Source organism: Medicago sativa, chromosome 8 (assembly GCF_051527215.1).
Source record: "Medicago sativa cultivar Bolivia chromosome 8, Bolivia_mono, whole genome shotgun sequence".
Classification (NCBI taxonomy): Eukaryota; Viridiplantae; Streptophyta; class Magnoliopsida; order Fabales; family Fabaceae; genus Medicago; species Medicago sativa.
The window spans coordinates 14,000,139-14,025,162 of NC_140756.1; the positions used below are offsets into that span (position 1 = coordinate 14,000,139).

General features: G+C 33.4%; 3 protein-coding genes, 2 long non-coding RNA genes and 1 other non-coding gene across 9 annotated transcripts; 4 read left to right on the top strand and 2 right to left on the bottom strand.

Annotated features, from left to right (window-relative positions):
• Nucleotides 1–1,724: 1,724 nt before the first annotated feature.
• On the bottom strand, nucleotides 1,725–5,382 carry LOC146897162 (cinnamoyl-CoA reductase CAD2-like). Of its 3 annotated transcripts, none has more exons than XM_085731686.1 (7): nucleotides 5,268–5,382; nucleotides 4,585–4,712; nucleotides 4,341–4,510; nucleotides 4,048–4,239; nucleotides 3,640–3,802; nucleotides 3,023–3,206; nucleotides 1,725–2,111 (listed from the first exon to the last, which is right to left on the bottom strand). In XM_085731686.1, the coding sequence occupies exons 2-7, from the start codon at nucleotides 4,700–4,702 to the stop codon at nucleotides 1,967–1,969; spliced, it is 972 nt and encodes a 323-aa protein (XP_085587812.1). In that variant the 5' UTR covers nucleotides 4,703–4,712; nucleotides 5,268–5,382; the 3' UTR covers nucleotides 1,725–1,966. The 3 variants fall into 3 exon arrangements, with proteins under 3 accessions (XP_085587812.1, XP_085587811.1, XP_085587813.1); XM_085731685.1 differs by having other exon boundaries at nucleotides 4,585–4,721; XM_085731687.1 differs by lacking the exon at nucleotides 1,725–2,111 and adding an exon at nucleotides 2,555–2,697 and having other exon boundaries at nucleotides 4,585–4,721.
• Nucleotides 5,383–11,363: 5,981 nt separating this feature from the next.
• On the top strand, nucleotides 11,364–13,190 carry LOC146897163 (Mitochondrial substrate carrier family protein). The gene is made up of 2 exons (XM_085731688.1): nucleotides 11,364–11,469; nucleotides 11,710–13,190. The coding sequence occupies exon 2, from the start codon at nucleotides 11,810–11,812 to the stop codon at nucleotides 12,866–12,868; it is 1,059 nt and encodes a 352-aa protein (XP_085587814.1). The 5' UTR covers nucleotides 11,364–11,469; nucleotides 11,710–11,809; the 3' UTR covers nucleotides 12,869–13,190.
• Nucleotides 13,191–14,602: 1,412 nt separating this feature from the next.
• Nucleotides 14,603–17,014, top strand: LOC146897164 (uncharacterized). The gene is made up of 2 exons (XR_015021192.1): nucleotides 14,603–16,517; nucleotides 16,606–17,014. It is a non-coding gene; the product is annotated as an uncharacterized LOC146897164 (long non-coding RNA).
• A 1,319-nt stretch (nucleotides 17,015–18,333) lies between these two features.
• LOC146897165 (5S ribosomal RNA) lies at nucleotides 18,334–18,452 on the top strand. The gene has a single exon (XR_015024413.1). It is a non-coding gene; the product is annotated as a 5S ribosomal RNA (ribosomal RNA).
• Nucleotides 18,453–19,180: 728 nt separating this feature from the next.
• LOC146897166 (iron-sulfur cluster assembly SufBD family protein ABCI8, chloroplastic-like) lies at nucleotides 19,181–22,659 on the bottom strand. The gene is made up of 2 exons (XM_085731689.1): nucleotides 21,153–22,659; nucleotides 19,181–19,778 (listed from the first exon to the last, which is right to left on the bottom strand). The coding sequence occupies exons 1-2, from the start codon at nucleotides 22,587–22,589 to the stop codon at nucleotides 19,560–19,562; spliced, it is 1,656 nt and encodes a 551-aa protein (XP_085587815.1). The 5' UTR covers nucleotides 22,590–22,659; the 3' UTR covers nucleotides 19,181–19,559.
• Nucleotides 22,660–22,881: 222 nt separating this feature from the next.
• Nucleotides 22,882–24,845, top strand: LOC146897167 (uncharacterized). Of its 2 annotated transcripts, none has more exons than XR_015021193.1 (3): nucleotides 22,882–23,509; nucleotides 23,637–23,699; nucleotides 24,063–24,447. It is a non-coding gene; the product is annotated as an uncharacterized LOC146897167 (long non-coding RNA). The 2 variants fall into 2 exon arrangements; XR_015021194.1 differs by having other exon boundaries at nucleotides 23,190–23,509; nucleotides 24,060–24,845.
• Nucleotides 24,846–25,024: the final 179 nt, after the last annotated feature.

The following is a 25,024-nucleotide window of genomic DNA, read 5'->3' on the forward strand; positions in this document are numbered from 1 at the left end:
GCTGGAATTTAACTCAGCAGCAGAAACCTAATAAATTTATCATGATTCACAACACTTCGTTATTAACTCTTGAAATATCTTTGATTGTTTCCTAGTTAAGGATGAGTTTATTCTAATGCTCAATAGTGTGCCTGAGGAGCAAGAATATATGTAGCAGCCTAGGCTTTGGATCAGAATATAAATCTCTAGTGTGCAAATTATATGAAGCAATCTATGGGCTCAATCAAGCTCCTAGAGTTTTGTTTAAACACCTAGCTTCCGCATCAAGAAACCTCATTTTACACCAAGCAGACATAACCCTTTTTTGTTCACACTTATCACTCTTTCCTACACAATAGTGATGTTAGTCTATGTAGATTACTATCATTACATAATAGCTACTGGCAATTCACTTCCCCACATTCAGCAACACATTACCAAGATGAACAGTTAGTTTTCACTCAAACAACTTTAGAATTTGGCATATTTTTTGGCTATAGAGGTTCAGCACCTCAAAAATGGTAACCTATTCCTCTCCAAACTAAATACATTTGTGATTTTCTTGCCATGGCCAATATGACCGATGCAGAATAAATTGTCACTCCCATGATTTCCAAAATTGTCCAAATATGTGCCAGATTATCTTGAGGAATGTCTCTCCTTCATATCCATTGTAGGTGCTCTTCAGTATGCCACCATTACCAGCCTAGAAATAAGCTATGTAGTGAACAATGCTTGCCAATTTCTATCTCGGACTCTTGAGAGCCACTAGAAGGTGGTAAAAAGAATCCTCAGCTAACTAAAAGGTACCTTATGTAACGGCCTCATTTAACTAGCATCGTTCAGCCACCATGTGCCTATCACTGACTTTTCAGCTGAGGATTGAGGGGAAAACCTCATATATCAGTATTCCAAAAAGCAGTCCCTTGTAGCCCAATCCAGCATTGAGGTTGAATTCAGGTGCCTACCAAACACTGCCACTGAAGTTTTCTCGATTCAGTCACAATCGACAGAATTACAGGCCCCTTTCAGCACCATGGCGCTGCTCAGCAACAATGTTAGCGTTGTTGTTCTATCCAACGTCCCCATTCTAGATGCCAAAACAAAACATATGGAGCTTGACATATTTTTTCTCAGAGAGATTCATCGGCCGAAACCTTTGTCAAGCACATGCCAGCTCTTGACTAAGTGGTATATGTTAGGAAGCTAAGATTTGAATTTCCAAGAAAGAACACTTGATTTAAGAAATAGAATAGGAGAAAACCTCCCCTCCAAGGTTTTCCCTTCACAATAGAAAATACTCTATTCATGATTACAATGTTCAAAGATGCATCTCTCAATCATTTTCTTCCCTATTTATACAAAATTAACAAATGTTTTCAACTCTAATAAATTTTGTGCTTCTACTATAATCACTCAAACCCAGGTAGAAGATGCTTGTAATATTTAGCTCAATATATTAGTACAAGCTAATGTTCAAAGATGCTTCTCTCTTTCATTTTCTTCCCTATTTATACAAAATTAACGAATGAAACAACTCTAATAAATTTTGTGCTTGTACTATAATCACTCAAACAAATCTAATATATATATAACCTATACCCCTGAAATTCCAGAATAAAAAAATCAAAGTAATATTAATCCGTTTATACAAAGTAAGAATATTGGTTTACATGACCAGACGAAAGAAAAGAAAAGAGTAGATGACATGACGAAACTGGTTTATACAAAATTTTAAAACTCAATTTTAAAATTTTAAAACTGAAGTAGTATATTCCATAGAAAGCAATATTAATCCGTTTTGACTAAAACAAAGTTTACACACCATATTTTACAATGATAATTTCTTCTCAATATGGAAGTTTATAATAATCACAAAGTGAAAATGATTGAAGTTGTCAACCTTTTTATTCAACAACAATAAAAAATGGTATTCACTTCCACATCATGAGTCGAATCTATCGATTAAATGGGATATCGGGGCGGATTAAAAGTCGACAATCTTTTTCTCCCTGAAGCTTTCTACAGTCTCCCTGAGGCTGACTTCCAAAGGAGTAAACTCAATTCCCAAGCTCTTAGCCTTCTTCTTCGAAATTTGATATGTTGGCATGTACAGTTCATCATCCTCACACCTTATAAAATTGTAGAGAGTAGATATGTTAGATACAAAATTAATCATTTAAATCCAGAGCACATGAAAATAGGACAAGATTGTTAATAAAATTGTGTCTATATGATTAAAGTAACATGAGTTATGACTCCACAGAACTCAGTAGAATCAAATGAGGTATACTAGAGTCTAGAGGTATCATGTTTGCTGATACCAGAACAAGACTCCGATACAATATTAGAATTTAAATAATTGGAAAGAAATTATTTATATTACTAAATAACAATGTACAAGAGAGCTTATATAGCGCTCGATTACAGAAGGATGCGAGAAGGTAAAAGTTGTACTATAGTAGAGTAACTAAGTGCAACTAACCATAATTGACTAGCATAATTGATTCTAGTTGATGAAACAAAGGCATACATAGGCAATTATAACCCTTGTGAGAGGTTGAGTATCCCGAAAAATCTAACTTGTGTTTGTTGTATAGTCTAAGTATAGGGAAGCATGAACAACCCAAGACTCGAAGGAAGTATTAATGTGGTGATTGATGAAACAAAGTGGTATATGCAAGCAGAATCGCAAACTTAGGGGAAGAGGTAGGTGGCCTGATAAAGATATACAGAAAATCTGCTTCAAAGGAGAGAATTGTGTAGGCTTTATAAGCTCATATATATCTCTATCCAATATAGGACATGAATTATTATCAATACGCATATTTGAGAAAATGGAAAATTCAACACTGAAAATTTGGTACAGAATTTCTATAATATAACTAACAGCTGAATCTTTAGCGTCCATGTTGTTTTGGAAACATACATTGTATCAACGGAAACTATTAGCATTCCAGAGTATCTTCTTAGTTTCAGTTCTGGCATACATTCTACGATTCATATTTTATATGCATTCTTGGAGGTATAGCAACGAACTTACTTGTCTGAAATTTGTAATGTTGGGTACAAATCACGTAAAATCGTAGCAAGTTCTGAATAGTGTACCACTCTCTCAGTCAAACAATATCTTCCACTAGCTGAAGCAATCTCATATGCGTGGATATGGGCGTCAGCAACATCTTTCACATTCACCCATCCAACTGCTTTATTAGGAAAAGGTATACCTGCATTCATAAATTCAGAGAGTTCTATTATGCAACAGGACAATACTTTTCTGGAATAAATACGACATTACTTAATACGTCACACATTGCAAATCCACTACTATTAATTTATCAAAGCTACAAATGCATTAATCAATGAGTAACCATTTGATGACATATGAAAGACTAATAATGACAGATTGAGACAGATATGAAGAGGGAAAAAATAACTCCAACAATCACTAGGAATGCTATTACCTTCAATAGAAGTAACAATGTATCAAAAGATTCATTAAACATTAACCACCTTAATTTTATCTAGCATCGATAAAAACTTTGTTCATGAGGTGTCAGCTTAGTGGTCGGAGTTCGACCTTCACACTAATTTACACTTTTTATGCCATGAAATAAGTCTAAATAAACTCTTCAAAATGCATCCCAAAAGAAAAATTACCATTTATTAGATTTAAAATTGGTTCAACACTTTCATTAACCTCCGGTTGTAAGAGAGGTCCTGCCACCATTGTTGGGTTAATAGCAACCATGTCAATGCTGTTTTCATTAACAAATTTCCAGGCAGCAGCCTCGGCCAAAGTCTTTGAAAGCTGGTACCATAACTGAAAACACAAACAGAAGTTGGCAAGAAAGTGTGTTAATTTTTTAAAAAATATCTTATGATTTCAGTTCCAAAGTTCTGTATATATTATGATTTCTTTCCTTATTTAGTTAGGATGAAGAGTCTAGTATTAGCATATCAAAAAACAAACATATCATTCAATTCCTAACTTTAGATAAATCACATGTCCCAGATTCACGAGCTATGTTTTTATTCTGAATTAGTTTTATGAAAAGTGGTACTAACCTTTGACTCTCTACAGAAATCTTGATTTGAAAACCATGTCTCATCAACTACAACTCCAGGATTTTTTGGCCTTGTATTAAATGAAACTGCAGCAGTAGAAGAAGTTAAGATAACTCGTTTTACAGATGTTGATTTCGCACATGATTTAAGAACATTAAGAGTTCCCTTCACTGCCGGATCAATCAACTCAACCTGAAAATACAGATATCAAATATTATTATAGCTTTACATACCGGTTTTGTAGGATGAATTAGGCCTAATATGAAACAGAGCTTATATAGAATTGAACGAACCTGTGGGTCATTTACGACAAAACGGACAGGTGAAGCAGTATGAAAGACACCATCACAACCCTCAACAGCAGAGTCAAAGGAACCTTCTTCCAAGAGATCTGCCTTAAAGAGTTGCAACCTCTCCTTTGCACCATCAAGTTTAACCAAGTGATCAACCTTTTTAGGATTACCTGCTTGCACACCATTAAAACCAAATAGCTGAAACATAAAGGAGAAAGAAGTTGAAGGAAAAAGATGCACATACTTGGGTCACGGACCGTGGCTCGGACAGTGTAACCACGTTGGAGTAGGAACTTGACAATCCATGAAGCAATAAAACCAGAAGCACCTGTCACACACACCACCTTTCCTTCCCCACTCATCAGCCTTTTCCTTCTTTTCCTTCATTCAAAAATTTTGGATTGCCATTGACTCTCATATTAAGGGATTAATACTCATACTTTATATTAAAGAATAATATGGTCACATTTCTTAAATTCCTTGAGCTTCTACAACTACTTGTAATTGGAATTAGCCCTATAAATATGGCAGTGATAAAGTTGGTGATTCAACCATTATTAGTTCATCCAACATGTTTGGTTCCACTTCTATAGAGGTCATAATCGATTCTAACATGTTTGGTTGCTTCCAAGTAGAATTGATTCTGCCTCTAGAATTGGTTGTATTTGAAGCTAGGATTTGTAGCTTTTGATACTAGAGTTGACTTTTACACACATATATGGTTCCATACACAAATCAATTTACCTTCAACTCATTTTTAGTCACAATCAATTTTACATAATCAATACATGTCACCGTAGAACCAAACATATACTAAGTTAGTGTTGGAAAGCAATAATGTTCTATCATGATGAAAAGAAGTAGAAAAAAACATAAACAGCTTTTTTCTTTTTTGTTAAAGAGAATTAAGATGACAAGTTGCTTTACCTTAAGTGTGGTTGAGGGAGACACTGTTTGTGTGTGTGACTTGAATTCAAGTATCACAGACGCAGAGCAAGAACAATAACAAGAAACAGAAAAAGAAAACTACTCTTGCACAATTACCAAATTATAAGTCAGTGTTAATGTTTTTCATCCAATAATAAAGAAAGAAATGTGTTATATTATATAATTATATAATGGGTTTTGCCCCGGATACGAGATACGATACGGATACGATACATCGATTCAGAAAAATTTCAAAAATCAAGATCCGATACAGCTGGGATACGTTAATAAAAAAATTATATAATTAAATGTACAATATAATTATAACCATTTTTTTAATATGCAAATATATTAACAAACAAAAGAAACTAGTCATAGGCTTATAGCACATCAACATAAATATAAATAATATCGATGATTAAGAGAGTGATGATTAGTCAATTACATACACAATATCCAAAAGGAACATTGTTAGTGTTATACTATATCGATCCAAAAATGAAACACTATATCCAAAAAAAAAAAAACACATCAGTACTCAAGAGTTAAGTTATTTTAGTTGGGAAATCTTAACCAGTGCCCCAAGGGCACTAGTTAAGTAATTATAAAAGGAAATATTCTTCTTGAAAATTGTGTATTTTACTTTTTAAAATTTGAAAAAGTGTTGTTTTTAATGCTGACTTTGGTTTTTCTTTCCAATTTTAGCTGCTTAACTAGTGTCCCGGGGGCACTGGTTAACATGACCAATTTTAGTTAACATTTATTGGGAAGTACGGGGCAGGTATCGGTGTAGTATAATTATCGGATACTCTCCTGATACGTATTGGGAAGTATCGGATAATTATTTTATCAAAAAATAAAATTTAATCTTTGGATACTCTCCTGATACGTATCGGGCAGGTATCGGTGCAGGATACGCAGGGGATACGATACGTCATCCATTTTGAAGTATCGGGACTTTACAGGTTAGCCTTAAGGGCAATGGTTAAGGATGTCAAAAATAGAAAATTTTCATTAAAAACAACAACTTTTTGACTTTCATAAAGTTAAACATTCTAATTTTTACCAATTTCCAATGCATAATTTCTATATTAATCTTCTTAACTAGTGCCCTAAGGGTACTAATTAGCATTTCTCTTATATAATATGTGTTGAATCACGTAACATGCGATAATTATATAAAAAATAATAAGATTGTTAATATTGTAGAATGTTTACAGATATTAAATAAAAATTAATATAGTGTTTCTATTAAATAATTTTTTATTTTATATGCAAAACTATTTTCAATGTTTGCACCACAACCGTTGCAGATTTTATGTACTTATATCTGCATAAACAAACTTTTATATACATGTATGAGAAAATCTATTGGCAAAAACTCAAGTCTCACATCGGATAGATAATACTCTTGATCAGAGTTTATCTAGAGGAGGCAATGCATTCTTATATGTAGGGACTAGGGTTCGAACACCAGACATCCCACTTATTCACCTTGAAAAATGTGAATTCTAGCCAGTGGCGGAGCCAGGATTTTTCTAGAGCCTGGGCAAAATCCTAGTATTACCTCACCTGGGAACCTAAATCCTTGGCAAAATCTGCAGGAAATGTGTTTCCATAGGAAAAGCTCAGGAAAATCTGCAGGAATTAGCCCAAAAATCCGCAGGAAAAGCTCAAAGTTGTAGTAATGGCTGGGCTGGCTACAAAGGAAAGTTGGAGCTGAGCCTGGGCACTAGCCCAACCTAGCTGGGGGGTGGCTCCGCCCCTGATTCTAGCCACTAAGCTACTTGATATCAGATAGATAAGACTCTTGATAAGAGTTTATATAGGTGAGGCACTCCTCACCTTATGAACCGAGTCCCACATCGGATAGATAAGACTCTTGATAAGAGTTTATATTGAGGAGGCAATCCCAACCTTACAAACTGGTTGTGTAAGGGTGAGTTAGGCCCCAAATTTCAACAAAATCAAAATCAAAAAATATTTCATATTTAAAACATCGTTAACATCGTTAAATATTTACATCGTTAAATATTTAAACCCCACTTGTTGAGGATTTTATATGCTTATATATAGAAGAAATTTTATATGTACCGATATGTGATAGTCGATATGATGAAATTTTGAAAGCTTGTGACTATTTTCAAAATATCAACATTAATGCAGTGTTTCTATTAATTAAATTTTAATTTTATATGCAAAACACCGTTCAATGTTTGCACAATTCCCGTTGCATATTTTAAATGTTTATATCTGCAGTAACAAATTTTATATACATATATGATAAAGTTGATATGATAAAATATTGTAAACTCATGATTATTTTAAATATATAAACATCAATGTAGTATTTCTATTAAATAAATTTTTATTTTATATGCAAAACACCATTTAATGTTTGCTGGATGATTAAAAAATTAAGGAGATCATGAGTTTTAATAAGGACGATTATGAAATTATTCTAGACTTCGATTTTTATATATTGTTATTAGATATAATCATTATCCGTGATTAATTTTTTAAAAAACAAATAAATTAAATTTTGCAAAAAGACCATTATGCACATAAAATTAAAGAAATCATGAGTTTTAATAAGTACGATTATGAAATTTTGTTGTATGTATATGTATTTATACACCTAAAAATCATACTCATGTTTTTTTTTTCTTTACAACAAATCATACTCATGTTTAAAATCATGGTTAACTGTATTAAATTAAAATGGTTAATTAGTTATACATCATCTTGCTATATTCATGAAATAATCATCAATTAGATATAATTAATTATGTATTTAAATTGTATTACCTGTTTAAATTGTTATCAAATTTTGAAAGGAAATGTGACGAATTTTAGTCATTAAAATAGAGCACGGATAAAGTTGGAAAATTTTGAAAGGAAAATGTTTCGATGGGATGTCACAAATTTTTTCTAACAAAGGTTCTAGGTTTGAATTCAGTTTTGGTACATGCATGTTAGATAAGATAACGCAAATCTCTTCTAATTTAACCAAGGTCTTGGATTTGAATTCAGCCTTAGGAATGCAACAGCTCAAAACTCTTAGGGATAGTTGTCGCCCATATGAGTTCAATAAGGTTCGAGAATTTAGTCTCGACAAGTTACATACGGAGGATATCTATTTACACTAATAAATCTACACACATCTATTAATTTGGGAGAAAACTTGACATTGTAAACTATATACTCGAACTTAAAAGTTAGTAGAGAATTCGACTAATAACTTTGAACTGTGATTTTTTTTTTGTATGCCCTTCCTATCGCATGTGGCTAGTTCACTCCATAAGGAAAGCTAGATGATTTCATAACTTGTCAACTCCCAATCGTTGACTATATGGCGTGGGACTCGGATGTCTTTCTATTTTTTATCTAGTATTTTTGTTTTTCCCACATTATAATAGATAAGGACTAATGTTAGAGACACTCTCTTTTCAACACTCATTTAAACACTTATTCTTTTATTGGGTAAAATCATTGTATGACGTACCATTTTGAATGCAACTTATTTCTAGATTGTGAGACACATCATGATTTAAACCAATAAAAAAGTGAGTGTTTGAGAGTGTGGTGAAAAGAGAGTGACGATAGTACTGCTCATAGATAAATAAAAGATCTTGTTAACTAGTGTCCCGAACATTCTTTAAGTATTCTAAATTAAGAAATTATTTTTTAAAAAGTTAAATAGTTTAATTTCCAATATATTAAATGCAGAAGTTTTTATAAAAAAATTACCATTTAAGACTCGTAAATAGTGTTCCGAAGACACTCAACAACATTTCCTATAAATAAATATGAACATTTTTTTAAAAGAAAATAAATATGAATAGTTAATTATTAGTTTTTTCTTTTACTTTTGGTCCAGTAATCTTTCTGCATTACAATATTAGCAATCCTGCAAGCTTATATGGAGAATCTTATCCATTGGTCATTTTGTATAAGTAGGACGGTAATATATCTCATAAAATAATCGTAACACAAGCCATTGATGCCAAAATCATATCCATTATGCAATTTCAATTTATATGAAAGACTTGCTTGAGCACAAGTTTTTAGACACATCACTTAGACACCCACACACAAAAGTAAATTTTATTTAATTATTTAAAAAATAAATACTATTTAATTATTTTTTCTCTACATTTTTTTCAATTATGTATTTGTGTCTAAATCTAGTGTACAAACCCTTATGCCCAATTATGTATTTTCCTCAATTTATTGTGTTTGATTTTGAGGTTACAAAAAATAGTCTGTTTATAATCGAATCGATTGATTACGTAGAATTTATCCCCGATAAAACTGAACTAAAAAAAAATAAAATGATTGATATTTTTGTTCTCATAACGAATATTGATTCATCACGAATGTTGACTCGGTTTGTAAGAAGCTGATTCATTATGAATTTAACTTTTTATCAATGTGAGGACTCGTTGATGTATAATTTATAAATATCTCTGCAACTTTCACTAATTCTTGATGTCAACTTTGACTCTCGTAAGAAAATTGCTCTTCCCCCTTTTAAAATTGTTCATTCCCTTGTATCAGCAGCAATTAAAATTGTTCATTCTCTTGTATCAGCAGCAATTAATTGATGCTCGACGCCTTCGAACGACAGGTAACTATCACTTGCACTTTTAAGATCAATTAAATTAAGGCTTAAGTGCAATTTTGCCCCCCCTATTTTGACTGAATCGGAATTTTACCCCCTATTTCAAAACTCGGAATTTTACCCCTCCAATTTAATGTTTTTCGAAATTTTACCCCCCCCTATTTTAAAACTCAGAATTTTACCCCCCCAATTTAATGTTTTTCGGAATTTTACCCCCTCTACCACATTATCTTATTATCCACCTAATTAATTATTTAAATTAAATAATTTTTAATTACAAAAAATAAACAACTTTTTAAAAAAATCGAAAAACACTTTAAAAAATACCTTAAAATGCAGAAAAAAATTCTAAAAAATACTAGAAAATAAAGATAAAATGTAGGAATTACAAAAAATAAATAAATTTTTTAAAAATTTGAAAAAACTTTAAAAAATACCTTAAAATGCAAAAAAATACTAGAAAATAAAGATAAAATGTAGGAAATAAACCAAAATAAACGAAAAAATCCAAAAAAAAATACATGGAAAATTCCATTAAAAATACATGGCTAATATTTGGATGATCAATTATTAGGTATATTTTTGCACTCGTATATTTGGCTAATGATCATCCAAATATTTACAGGTGCATTATGTTTTTTTTCATGTATTTTTAATGGGATTTTTTTTTCCGTTTATACTGTTTTTCCATGTATTTTTAATGGAATTTTTTTTGTTTATTCTGGTTTATTTCCTTTATTTTATCTTTATTTTCTAGTATTTTTTCTGCATTTTAAGGTATTTTTTTAAAAAAAATTCGATTTTTATAAATTTTTTTTTTTGTAATTCCTACATTTTATCTTTATTTTCTATTTTTTTTTCTGCATTTTAAGGTATTTTTTAAAGTTTTTTTCCATTGTTTTAAAAAGTTATTTATTTTTTGTAATTAAAAATTATTTAATTTAAATAATTAATTAGGTGGATAATAAGATAATGTGGTGGAGGGGGTAAAATTCAGAAAAACATTAAATTGGAGGGGTAAAATTCTGAGTTTTAAAATAGGGGGTAAAATTCCGAAAAACATTAAATTGGGGGGGTAAAATTCCGAGTTTTAAAATAGGGGGGTAAAATTCCAATTCAGTCAAAATAGGGGGGGGCAAAATTGCACTTAACCCTTAAATTAAAAATGGGTTAAAGCATCAGACATGTCAAAATCAAATTTATAAATAATGATATAGGTAGCTTGTAATCAAATTTATATTGTCCAAAAATAGAAACATATGAGTGATTTACATAGTACTCATCACGATGTACAAAAACTCAATCCAACGACAAACAATGGATAAGGATAACCACGTCACTATTACTTTCTTTCTCGGACAAACAAAATACTAAAAAAATACTCTAATCCACAACTGACACGTGTCCTTTTCCCACCTCCATTTTCACCTTCATATCCACCTCTCATTCCGGTAACCCTTCTCTCTCTCTTCACCTTGACATTCTTCTGTCTCTCTCTCTCCAATATTTTCCACCCATTTTCCGGCATGTCTCTAACTCCCCATCGCCGGCGCCGCCGTTGAAAGATACGTTTTTCCGGTATGAACCGTTTCATGTCAAACTCTTTCTTGATTTAGAAATGCTAGATCTATTCATTGTTTCACACGTTCGATCCAAAACTTGGTTTCACAAGAGGAAAAAAATCAACCCCATTTCATCATTTTCTTCATTCTCTTAAAGGTTATTGTGATTTCCCAATTTTGTATAGTAAAAAAATTTGCCCTTTTTTTTGCAATAAAGTTTATTGATTTTGCATTTTTCTTTGTTGGGTTTGGAAAGTTTTTGTATATTTAGGTTTGTGATAGTGTTAAGATTTGAAGGGAGTAGAAAAGATTAGATTTTGATTCTGGGTTTTTGAAAGTTTGTGAAAGTGGCTAAAATGGATTTGAGTGTGAATGAGGAAGAGGTAGAGTCAGAGGAAGAGATTCATGTTCCAGCTGAAATTGATTGGCAAATGCTTGATAAATCCAAGTTTTTCTTCCTCGGTGCTGCTTTGTTTTCTGGTGTTTCAGCAACATTGTATCCTGTTGTTGTGTTGAAAACTAGGCAGCAAGTTGCTCAGTCACAAGTTTCTTGTATTAAGACTGCCTTTTCGTTGATTAAAGGGGAGGGGTTTAGAGCGTTGTATCGCGGGTTTGGTACTTCGTTGATGGGTACGATCCCGGCTAGGGCGTTGTATATGGCAGCGCTTGAGGTTACCAAGAGTAATGTAGGAACTGCTACTGTTGGTTTTGGTCTTGCTGAACCGACGGCTGCTGCAATTGCTAATGCGGTTGCTGGTTTGACTGCGGCTTTAGCAGCTCAGCTTGTGTGGACGCCGATTGATGTTGTGAGCCAAAGGTTGATGGTTCAAGGTAGTTGTAATTCAAGTGATCCTAAGGGTTCGTCCGTAAGATATGTTAATGGTATTGATGCTTTTAGGAAAATTGTGAGAACGGATGGTCCTAGGGGTTTGTATAGAGGTTTTGGGATATCGGTTTTGACGTATGCTCCTTCAAATGCAGTATGGTGGGCTTCATATTCTGTTGCACAAAGGATGGTTTGGGGTGGAGTTGGATATTACTTGAGTAACAAGAAAGGTGGGGAGGGAAGTGACAACAACAATGGAGGGGCTAATGTGTTGAGGCCGGATACAAAAACTGTTATGGCAGTTCAGGGAATCAGTGCAGCAATGGCAGGAGGCATGTCTGCTTTGATTACTATGCCATTGGATACAATCAAGACAAGGCTGCAGGTCTTAGATGGCGATGAGAATGGCCGTCGTGGACCAACAGTGATGCAGACGGTTAGAAGTTTGGTTAAGGAAGGTGGTTGGATGGCTTGTTATAGAGGATTGGGACCTAGATGGGCTTCAATGTCGTTCTCTGCAACAACAATGATCACAACCTATGAGCTTTTAAAACGGCTTTCCGCAAAGAATCAAGAGGTTTTAACATGATGAATGATATAACTATAACAACACCAGCAACAACAACAACGACAACAACAAGGAACACAGAGAGAGGGAAAAAGGTTTTTCCCCATCTGATGTTTGGAATCGCAGTGAGTTTGACTAAATCACGGTGATTTTGTAAAATCTACATTAAGGTGCTTCAACAAAATCATGGTGCCGCCATGATTTGTCTAAATTATGCTCTTGTTTTACTCTCATCTTGTCTCAATTTTTTTCTGTTTGGGCTAGTTACCATGACTGCTTGATCAATGTAAGTCACTGCAGGTTTATATATAAATAAAGTTTTTTTTTTTTTTTTTTTGTCTCGTAACACATTACTGCATTTTAAGTCCCAATTGAAATCATGCATATGATTCATGCTAATTTGCAAGTTTCTTTTGATAATCATGTGCCACTCTGGTTTAAAAGATAGGCAGCTATTAGTTTTCAAATAAAAATAGCATCAAGTATCTGATTTAGTAACTCTGAAACCTAAGTTTCTTTTGAATTTCAATATTGTGTAGCTCTGGTTTTTCAACTTGAAACTTGTCTACCATGTTATCTAATGAAGGCTTAAAGAATAGGAGTTTTGAGTGCAACATTTGAGAAACTTTGTTGTTTTCTCATACTCATGTTGTAATCATTACTTGATAGATCTATGCTACTTAATTGTAGATATCCTTTATCTGTCTCATAAAAAAAAAAATGAAAACGTCCATTACAATTGACTATAGTTTAAGGTTTATAAAGACAAAAATTTCTAGAATTTATGGCATAATAAGTCTTTATCCTTATTTATTAATTTTGTTACGTCTGCAGCAACTTAACCTAATTTTTTCCCGCTCATTTGCTTTATTAGGTTTTCAATTATTTAACCTACAAATTCCATCTAAAAAAATGCATTGCAGACCAATTTCATTCCTATCCGATTGCCTTTTTTTTTGAAGAAAATATTTTCTACCATATCAATGATATTACGGGTTAATGATTATTTATTGGTCTCTATTATAGTCGAGAAAACCCGTGCGACACATGAGTCAAAACTCTAGTAATACATGATTCTCCTAACAATAACCCTTAGGACACTGGTTAAATGCTAAGTTTTTATTAAAAAGTTGTATAATTATGACATTGACAAAAGTAACAATGTGTATTTCTAAGACAAAATTTTCATTAATGAAATCTTTAAACAATGTCCTTAAAGCATTAGTTAGCAAAAACCTTTTAACTTATACTTAAAATTATAGTATCAAAGCTCTCTTATGCATTTAAATAAGGGTTAAATATATTTTTGGTCCATATAAATATATAAACTTTTCGTTTTGGTCCTTCTAAAATTTTCCTTCAATTTTTAGTCCCTATAAAATTTTCAATCACCACTTTTGGTCTCTATTTTTAATTTAATTTTTGTATTTTTTAATGAAATTGTGCAGAAATGTGTAAAATATTCTAAATAAATTTCCTAAAAAAAATTAGAATTTTTTAACAAAACACAAATTAAATATGAATTTTTAACCGTAAAAGATATAAAAATTCATATTAAATTCATGTTTTGTTAAAAAAATCTGAATTTTTTTTGGAGTAATTCTTATAATATTTTAAATTTTTCTGGAAAATTTTATTAAATAATATGAATTCTACATATGAGTTTACTTTAAAATAGGGACCAAAAGTGAAGATTGAAAATTTTATAGAAACTAAAAGTTGAAGGAAAAATTTAGAAGGACTAAAACAAAAAGTTGATATATTTATAGGAACCAAAAACATATTTAACCCTTTAAATAATTGGGATTTGAGAAGATCTCACACTATAGAGCTATGTTAGGTTCGTTGTGGATAACTTTTAATTTAATGGTGGGGCTACCAACATAATGAGTGTGTGGACCAGGGGGAGTTAGGTTAGGCCACCGCTAAATATTAAAAAATGAAATTATAGTGCCTATTGTACAACCATTTTGGTTAAATTTCTGCACAACTTTCTCTCTCATACTCACATCATGTTTTTATTCTTTTTTTTTCTCTCTATCATTTTTGACCAATGAGAAGACAGAACAACAAAGTTGTCTTAAAAGTTGTATCAAAATGGTTGTCAAAATATCACTACTCCCAAAAAAATACATAGTAGCCCTATTGTGTTTATTTTGCAAATGACTTTGTTCTCAATATGGTATATTGATCAGACTAAAATAATTGTTTTCTTGATGTTTAGGACAATAAGTCAGGTTTTTTTTTCATACATGTGCAGTCTTTAATATTGCTGTCAGTTTTAAATTAATTTGACATGTAACATTAAATAGTGCTAAAATGATGTAATGCTTGTTCACTTTGGATAAGATTCCACTTCTGACATAGTCTTGATTTTTGCATCTTACTGCCTCCGTCCCAATTTAATTGACACAATTTTGTTTTTCACATATATTAAGAAAAATGTATAAATAAAGGGGAAAGTGGAATATATTGTATTGGGAATGATAAAAGTAATATTATTTAGTGTTATATTGTATTGGGAATGATGAAAGTTGTATTGAAAATTGAAATGAGTCAGTTATTTTGGGACACTTTTTTTTGGAAAATGGGTCAGTTATTCCGGGACGGAGGGAGTATAAGTTTTGGCATATAATAAAGTGACAGATTCTATATAAAAGAGAGTAACCATGGCTTGCAAGTTACAACTTGACTAGTGGAAGGCTTGAAGCACAGTGCACATGTTATTGTCTTTCAATGTATACTATATATAGTTTATTTAACTAAATTTTTTAATTTCTTTTTATGTGAATGACCCTTTTAGGATTATTTTTTCTGACTTTCAATATGACACAATGGTTAGTTATGAAGTATGAAAAACTATAGATTTTACAAGATAATAGTTTTGGATGAAGTTTCAAAACTGGTAATAAATTATTTAAAAAATTCATTTCATCTTTTAAAATGGCAAAGTTCTTTTTTAATTTGAAACATTTTATTTTAAAATGGCAAAGTTAAATACTTCATTAGCAATAATTAAATTGGTACATATTGAAACATCAATAAATATATTCAGAGTTAGCTTATGATGTGGTCATCTTTGTTAGTGCATAAGCAAGCTTCAAATCTTTTTTTCACTACAATGTTCCAAAGAAAGCTTCAAATACCCTTAACACGAAGATGAGTTGTATCTAGGATAGTGTTTATGCAGAAATTATATGCACTTTTCACCAAATACTTGACATATTATTCTATCTTCCAAATTCTCTGATCCTCTCTAACAGACACAGGCACACACATAATGTGATCCACTCCAGGTTGGTCAAATAGTGTATGCAACAACTCAATATCCCGACATTTCATATCCGGTCAACGGAGGTCTCACATGCGAAGCTGGTCGATTTTTGGATTCATGTTTGAAGCAGTAGGGATCATTGCACATTGCAACAATGAAGGTTCATTGTAGAACTTTATTAACATATGTGGTTCTAGTTCTAATTCTAGCTCAAAAACAATAATTTTGTTCAGATGAAAGGAAGAAAAAGCGTAAATCATGCGTGTTTTGAAATGGAATACATACCATTTGCACTTCATACATAAAGAATTAAAATGAAGATACACGAACTTGGATTTGTTGCAGTAAAAACAAACCAACATATGAAGATTGGACTGCTCATTTCAATATCAGTAGGTCAGATACAAAACATAAACTCAAATTTTGTTCTGATTTATTGACATAGCCATATTTTAACTGCATCTCTTATGAATGTTTATTGAAGAGGTTGCTGACTTGATTTCTCCATCAATGTGGCCAAACACTCTTTCCAATCTGGAATTTTATTTTCCCCATTGGACACTTCAAATATGAGTCCAGTTTATACGAATTCCAGTGCTTTTACACATACGAACGCGACATCTTCTTTGCTAATATTTCCAGTAGCTGCACAACCCTGTAATTGTAAACACAAACATGTAAGTAGCAGACACGGATATCTTATTGTAAACAGCTAGCACATTCCGTTTTTGAGAGTTTGCACTAAAATCTAATCATGTTTCAGAGTCTTACTAATGTGAAAAAAGGATGAAATTTGATTATATGTCTGTTTAATGCGCGATCATTAAACTCTTCTCTCGTCTAAGAGATTTCAAATTGACATGAATAATGATGATTCGAGCAGAATGGATATATGCCAATGCTTCCAAAATTTCAGTAAGCTTCTATACACTTGTGAACACGCAAGCCGATTTTGATCATTGAGAGCATCCTTTGACACATCTTAGTCTAACATTGGATGAGATAAAGTTTGAATATGAGTTTATAAGTGGTGAGCAGGTTTTACCTTGTTAGCCGATTTTATAAGGATGGATTAGACTAAAAATAAATTCTAAGATGATATTAAAGTCTATCCAAGATCCATTAGGCCACCCGCTACTAGATATGAGTTTATTTGTGATATCATTTGACATTGACACAAATGATTCTTTGCATGTCATTTCATTAAATGAAGTTGTGGATTTGTGATATCATTGAAGGCTAACTAAGAACTTCTCTCATAAGTTGAAATTAACTTCTGCACCTTAGTTTCTAATATTTAACTATGGATAAACTCTATAAAGTTACGGCGAATTCTATGGTGCATAAGTGAGACAAGTCTTGCATCATACACAAGCTAGTTTCCACCACTGGAACGGCGAATTCTATGGTGCATAAGTGAGACAAGTCTTGCATCATACACAAGCTAGTTTCCACCACTGGATCAATAAATTTCAACATTAAATTAAATGAAATATGATGTGACTTTTTTATCTAATGGTGGAAAAGGCACTTGTGCATGGTGCAAGACCATTTTACTTTTTAGTCATAAGCAACCATGTCTTTGTAATTCAATACTCAGATGCATCATCTTATCAAGCAACAATGTTAATTTCAAACAGGGCATCCGACTGCGATCTAGGCCATGATATCAAGTTTTTTTTTACTGCGAGTTCAATGCAAAGGTGATTAAGACAGCATCAATTGCATTTGACTGAGATTCTATGCAATATATCAAGGATCGCGACACAACCACGGTTAAAACCTTGACAACGTCTAATCAAATGAGGCATGTAATGATAAGGGGTTAAAAAAAGGCAAGCAAACCTGACTGATATCACTATCTCCATCTGTTACCAGGACTCCTAACTTCATCTTCTGCTTTGAAACAATTGAGTCAAACAAAATCACTGTTACGCAAAACACAGACAACTAGGTAGTAGATACCTATATAAACAGCATTTTTGGATCACTGTGAGTCATTTTAGGTTCTGTTTCAATTGGTTTATTTGAGTTTATCTATTTGCATAAGCACTTGTGAAAGTGTTTGGAAGAGCTTATGAAAATAGCTTATGGCATTCCCATAAACCTTTTCAGCTTATTTCCTCAAGCTCTCCAAAATAGCTTATGAAAATAATTTATAACTTACATGAAAATAGTTTGACTTTATTTTATCCTTTTATGTTATAGAAATAGGTGCGATCATACCAGCACTAATGCACCGGATCCCATCAGAACTCCGCAGTTAAGCGTGCTTGGGCGAGAGTAGTACTAGGATGGGTGACCTCCTGGGAAGCCCTTGTGTTGCACCTCTTTTGCTCGCTTCGCATGCGAGAGGCACGGAGTTCGATTCCCCGCACCTCCAATCAATAATTATTTATAGCCGATCCCACGTAGTGGGATAAGGCTTGGTTGTTGGTTGTATGTTATAGAAATAGCTTAGGCAAAATTCTAACAATCTTTGTTCAGAAATATGGAAGTACCATCAGCCAAAATGGTGGCGTATGTGGATTTATCTTCGATCGAAAAACTTGCATCACTTAACTACAATCACAGTCCATACACAAGAAAAGCACTACATAAATCTGTTTCAAGATCTACCAGTACACAATAGAAAAACACAGTCATTGGCTCCACTTAAGTTATAGTCCAATGGCAAGACCTTCCAGAGTTGATGAGTTCATGGCTTGTGTGCAAGGAGGGAGAATTTTATGCATACAAATCATTGAAACAGTGCCAGATTTAATAGGGTCTTTTCACAGTATCGTTGTAACTTGGAATGCAAATCAAGCACACATGTACAACTTTTGCCAGGTGAATGTAATTAGTTTAAGATCTCAATATTGAGAAAGAAGGATATGAGCAGATAATCAATGCTTTTACAGCCGTGGTTGGAGTTTAATAATAAGTGGCAGTCATACTTCAGAATACATTCAACCACAACATAAAATAGAGAGACTAAACCTAGGATATAGTTTTGAAGGATTCAAATATGAAGGTCATAATTTGTAACGGGTTGTTAGAAGAATAAAGAGAATAAATGAACAGAAATCAGAAGAGCTAATCAACATTATATATCTTAAAATTTGGGTTGGGCTTAACTCAACCCTTACAAAACCGGCTTTTAAAGGGTGGCCGGCCTGCCTATCACTTATAAACATATCGTCAGACGTTATCTCATCAAATGTGAGACTCTTATTATAACAATAATAGAGATCATACATTAAGGTTTGAAACTTGATGTTTCATGGATTCTCTGTGGCATGGTTCCAGACAAAATCTATATATGTTTCAGACAAAATTATACAGATCATATACATCATGTACACATCTTTCCAGACAGACTACCTCTGAGAACTTCCACAATTTTAAGAACCAATGGCTTGAGCTAATTCAAAATAATGATGCCTAACAAGCTGTTTATCCGACTGACCCCTCAAGCTTCAAGCTCATGAGTTGGTTCACCTCGGAGCCAAATTCATCGGGAAGCTCATTGAAGACATCACGGCAAAATCCAGAGATCATAGCAGCCATTGCTTTTTCATAGTCTATTCCTCTCTGTTGAAAGTAAAACAACTGATCTTCACCAATTTTCGACGTACTAGCCTCATGCTCAATTCTTGCTGTTGGATTTTTCACCTAGAAAACAATTGCAATTTCATGAGCAGAAGTCTTGAGGCAAGTTTCTTGACATTACAGAATAGAAAAAAGGGTGAAAATAAGAAGGAAACAAATAGGAAGTAGTAGGAGTTAACTTGGGTATGGAAACTGCACAATAATGCTATCAAATAAACAAAGAACTAAATCCATATCAACAATGAACTATTTTTTGTCTCAACCAAACACTGCAAGAGTTTTAGCCTCCTGTAAACAAAATAAAAGACACACTTCTTCAAGCTATATGTATACACACACCAAAGTTGTGTTCAATCAATATAGAAAATGGGGTCATATAAATCAGGACCAAAACCTAACATCAAATAGTTGCAGGATACGCCAACAATTTCTAGTGTTCTTCTGCCATTAATTTGATCTAGACCACGTGTATTAGTTGAAAAAGTACTGATTTTGTGCAACAGAACAACCATATAGTGCTTAAATCAAAGCTATATAATTGACCACAACAGTTTTTTTTTTTAGAAACAGCATATTCATTAATACCCATGCACCAGAAGTGCAAAACGGCGAGGAAATACAAAGAGGCCAAAACAAACAAACCAAAAACTGATGGCAGGAAACCACACACCAGCATGGAAAATCAGTCCAGCAAACATAAAAAGCCTAGAAAACAAACACACGGCATCTAGAAATCACACATGCACCAAAACACGGCAGACCCATAGCAGAAACTCCCAGCCAGCCAAAAACAGAACTGGCAGAACAGGTTCTGCATCTGATACGGCAACCAAAACAGAAACACACCCCCCATCTCACCTCATACACGGTTAAGGCATTCTCTAGGATTCCATGTTATGCTTGATACAAGGCATGAACATCTGTATGATTTGGAACTTGATATAATCAGGGTTAAATGACTCGAACTATTTTAGTTAAACTCGTTTTGTTAATTTATCAAACACATTCAAGACTAACTTTCTATATCAATATTACTGTGAGGATTTCTTCCATAACTTCAAATTGGTCAAGTAAATGTTCAAACCTTTATATCTGTCTCTCCTTTCAACTAGAAACCACAACAAATACAACGCGACATGCAAATACAATGACTTAGGTAAGATACAACAAAACATATAAAACATAACACATGAAATTCATATAGAAACTCCAATCTTAGAAAATATATACAAAGTGTCTATGAAGTATGCACAAATACAGCCTACATATTTTGAAATTCCCATGCTTCCTTATCGCCATCTTTTAAACTTATCAATCAGTATACCAAAAGTATTAACTAAAAGCATTAACGAGTAACAATGAAAATCACTAACACAATGTAAATATGAAATTATCAACTAAAGTTGAAAGCAAAACAGGAAGAAAAAAAAATGTTACCTGAATGTAAGGATAGGTATTGGCAGCAGCACTATCACCAATAAGCATGGAATCACACTGCGAAGAGTTTTTCGCATTCTCCGCCTTAGACTGAACCTGAACAAGTCCTCTATAACAATTCCTTGAATGTCCAGCAGAAATACCCTTGGATATAATCCGACTCTTTGTATTCTTCCCTTTATGTATCATCTTAGTCCCCGTATCCGCCTGCTGATAATTATTCGTCAAAGCAACCGAATAAAACTCACCAACACTCTCATCTCCCTCCAAAACCACGCTCGGATACTTCCAAGTAATCGCGGACCCAGTTTCCACTTGGGTCCACGATATCTTGGACTTCTTACCAGCACACAATCCTCTCTTGGTCACAAAATTATAAATCCCACCTTTCCCATTCTCATCACCCGCGTACCAATTCTGCACCGTGGAATACTTAATCTCCGCCCCATCTCCGCAGTACAACTCAACAACCGCGGCATGAAGCTGATTCTTATCATAAGAAGGCGCGGTACACCCTTCCAAATACTCCACCATACTCCTATCATCCGCCACAATCAAAGTCCTCTCAAATTGCCCTGTCTCCAACGCATTAATCCTAAAATACGTGGATATCTGCATCGGACACTTAACACCCTTGGGTATATAAACAAACGAGCCGTCACTAAAAACAGCGGCATTCAAAGCAGCATAATAATTGTCGTCGCTAGGAACAACTTTCCCTAAATAACTCCTAACCAAATCAGGATACTCCTTAACAGCATCGGAAATGGAACAAAATATAACACCAGCCTTCTCAAGTGTCTTCCTATGAGTAGTTGCAATAGAAACACTGTCTAAAACAGCATCCACCGCAACATTGGCTAAACGATTCTGTTCGTTTAACGGTACACCGAGCTTATCGAAGTATCTCAAAAGCTCAGGATCAGCTTCTTGTAAGCTATTAATCTCGGGTTTGTTCTTAGGAGCTGAATAATAGCATATATCTTGAAAATCTATAGTTGGGTATGTGTTATCAGACCAATTTGGTTCTTTCATTTTGGAGAATTTCTCGAAGGCGTTTAGTCTATAATTGAGCATCCAATCAGGTTCGGATTTGAGGGCTGAGATTAAACGAATGGTTTGTGTTGAAAGGCCTTTTGGGATTGTGACAGAATCAATATCGATGTTGAAACCGAATTTCTTGTCGTAATCGCGGTTACGGAGAATTTCACGGATTTTGTCATCGGTAGATGAAGAAGTTGGAGAATCGTAACTAACTGCGTCGGAACGGATTTGAACTTGAACGGTGGTTTTGGATGATAAGGGTGATTTGTGTTTGGGGGATTTTGAGATTGGGAGGAAGTGGGTTTGATGGAGAAGTGGTTTTTTTGAGAAGCTGCTGGTTTGAGTGGGTTGTGGGTGTAAGGAAGAAACGTTTCCGTTGAGAAGAGAAGTCATGGAGGAAATTGGTGGAGTATGCAAAGTGATTATGGGAAAATGAAGTTTGGGAATTTTGTTTGTGGCTGTTGATATTGTTAATAATGGTTGTGTATAAGTTCAACCCTTATCGTGTCGTGTGTGTCACACACGTACGTACTAGTTTGTTTGTGTGGGGACCCACCCGTTTTGGCATCAAATCAAAATGGCTGAGGAAATGAAAAATAACATACCTGAGCTGGATGTTCTTTGCTGGGTGTGTTTGTTTTACTATGAATAACATTCCTTGAAATATAAAAAAAATGTTTGGTTAACATCTTTATATCTAATCCAAAGGTACTATTGCAAACAACCCTTACATAACCCTAACCCTAAAAATTTCCCCCCAAAACTATTGCAATTACCAATATTGTTTCAGGCTAATTAAATGGGGACTGGCATGCTTCCACTACCAAAAAAATAATTAAATGGCATGCTTTGTCCCCCGCGTTTAACTTCCATAAGAGCAAAACAAAATATCCAAATTTGAATTTCAAATTTCCCAACTACAGCTTATTTAACTCCTTAAATGCATGGTCCAACTTTTTCTATTCCATCTATGCTAATGTGCGTGTTTCCAATGTAGTGAGTACCAATGAGCTCTGTCATTAACATCTGTGAAAGTCACATATCCCTTCCTCTTCCCGCATCATCTCCCAGCCTATGCATCAATTCAATTTTTGTCTCTGCTTTTTCATTTCACCTATAATCTCCATTTTTCTAACAAAACTCTTTATACCCCCATTTCTCTTTCTATCTCTCTCATTTTATTGATCCCATATCTCTCTACCTCCCGCAACCCACACAAATATAGCATATTGACAACAACTCTTCCATAGCTTCCACCGAAAACCGCAAATTGAGGACCATTCTGAATGTTGTTGAATCGTTGCTTGAAGATTGTAAGTTATGCTATATCAAATCGGTTTTGATTACAATTTTTGATTCCATTAATGATTTTGGTTTTTGATTTTCTTCCTACATCCCCTTTTATATTCTATTTCACACTTGCTTATGTTTTGTGAATAGGAGGCTTGATGTTCTTGGAAATATTTTGCTCCTCCTTCTTCTTTTTCGGTTCCTAACAATTTCGTAAGTTTTCCCTGCTTTCATGTTTATTTTCGTTAATAGTTGTTGCATTTGAATCCTATATTTGATTTTGTTTTAAAATTATAATTTCATGTCCACACGATACCCACATGTTATTTCCTACTTCCATTTCTTTTCTTTTAATTTCATGTGTATACCCAGAGAAAACTATTTTAGTTAGAGTCTAATGTTTCAATAAAAAAATTAATTTTAAGGGGAAACTGATTTTTTAGTATAATTTTGATTCATATTATTCTTTTAGTTCCTGGTGATTATATTTAGGTTTGTTGTTCCTTATATGTGAAGACTCGCATTTCTTTTTCCTTACCCATGGTCAGATTGGTGATAACCTATTTTATGCAGAAGCAATTGCAATGTATTGTTGCAGCCAATGCTAAATATCTTCAATGATTTGTGTATGGAGGAATTTGCTACTTTGTTTCCTACCAGCTCTTCAACTATATGAATTTCAGAATTTGGCTTAATCATATATAAGATAAGTTCATTACCACCATATTTTTTTTTTGTAACATTCTAGATGGCATTCACCTTTTAGGTAGTCTGCATGGTTAATATTTGAAACATATGTATAATTTCTATAGTTAGTATACTATTCAATCCCAGACAGAAATTTAAATCCTTTACCATGTATGGGATTTAGAATGCAGCAAATGAGAAGATTCTGGTTCTGTTTTTTGATTGCAGGGAGACAAAATAGCGTCGGTTAGGGAACTTTGCTTGCCATTGAAGGTTGGTGTTGGACAGTTTTTGATCTGCACTTTTTCTTTATTGCAGTGTTTTAAATTACAGTGATACAGATCCTAACATTATGCTTCCAATTCTGAAATGGATTGTTCAAAACCATATTCCAGTATGGGTTTTCAAGTAATTAATTTCAACAAAAGAGACCTATAGATACTATACTTTATTATTCATTTTACATCTGTTGGTTTAGTTTGATGAGTTTATATGTGTTTTGATGAAGTTGTGAGTGGTTTTGCTGTTAAATATCTTTTGTTTGCCATATTGTAAAGGTCTAATTTGGTTCTGTGACAAACTTCTTGGTGTTGAACACTTTTGTAATCTTTAATTTTGTACTATCAATCTTATTTCAAAAATTATGTTATGTCAATGGTGGTTTGAACTAAATCATGATAGTCTGTGTGACAATGATTTTTTCTTGGTGTCATTACATTATACTGCCTATTAGTGTAGTTATGTTTGTAGTGGGTTTGGTCTTTTCTTATGATGGGCGTAAAACAACCACTGTTTAAGGTGCAGCAGTGTAAACAGAAGCATAGATTCTTGATGGAACTATGTTTAGTGTT

Coding starts and splice junctions, on each gene's coding strand:
- LOC146897162 (XM_085731686.1), bottom strand. CDS start 4,702: ATGAGTGGGGAAGGAAAGGTGGTGTGTGTGACAGGTGCTTCTGGTTTT. Junction 4,511..4,584: donor AGCCACGGTCCGTGACCCAA/GTATGTGCATCT, acceptor GTGTGCAAGCAG/GTAATCCTAAAAAGGTTGAT. Junction 3,207..3,639: donor AATTTTAAATCTAATAAATG/GTAATTTTTCTT, acceptor TTATGAATGCAG/GTATACCTTTTCCTAATAAA.
- LOC146897163 (XM_085731688.1), top strand. CDS start 11,810: ATGGATTTGAGTGTGAATGAGGAAGAGGTAGAGTCAGAGGAAGAGATT.
- LOC146897166 (XM_085731689.1), bottom strand. CDS start 22,589: ATGACTTCTCTTCTCAACGGAAACGTTTCTTCCTTACACCCACAACCC. Junction 19,779..21,152: donor ATACCTATCCTTACATTCAG/GTAACATTTTTT, acceptor ATTGTTTTCTAG/GTGAAAAATCCAACAGCAAG.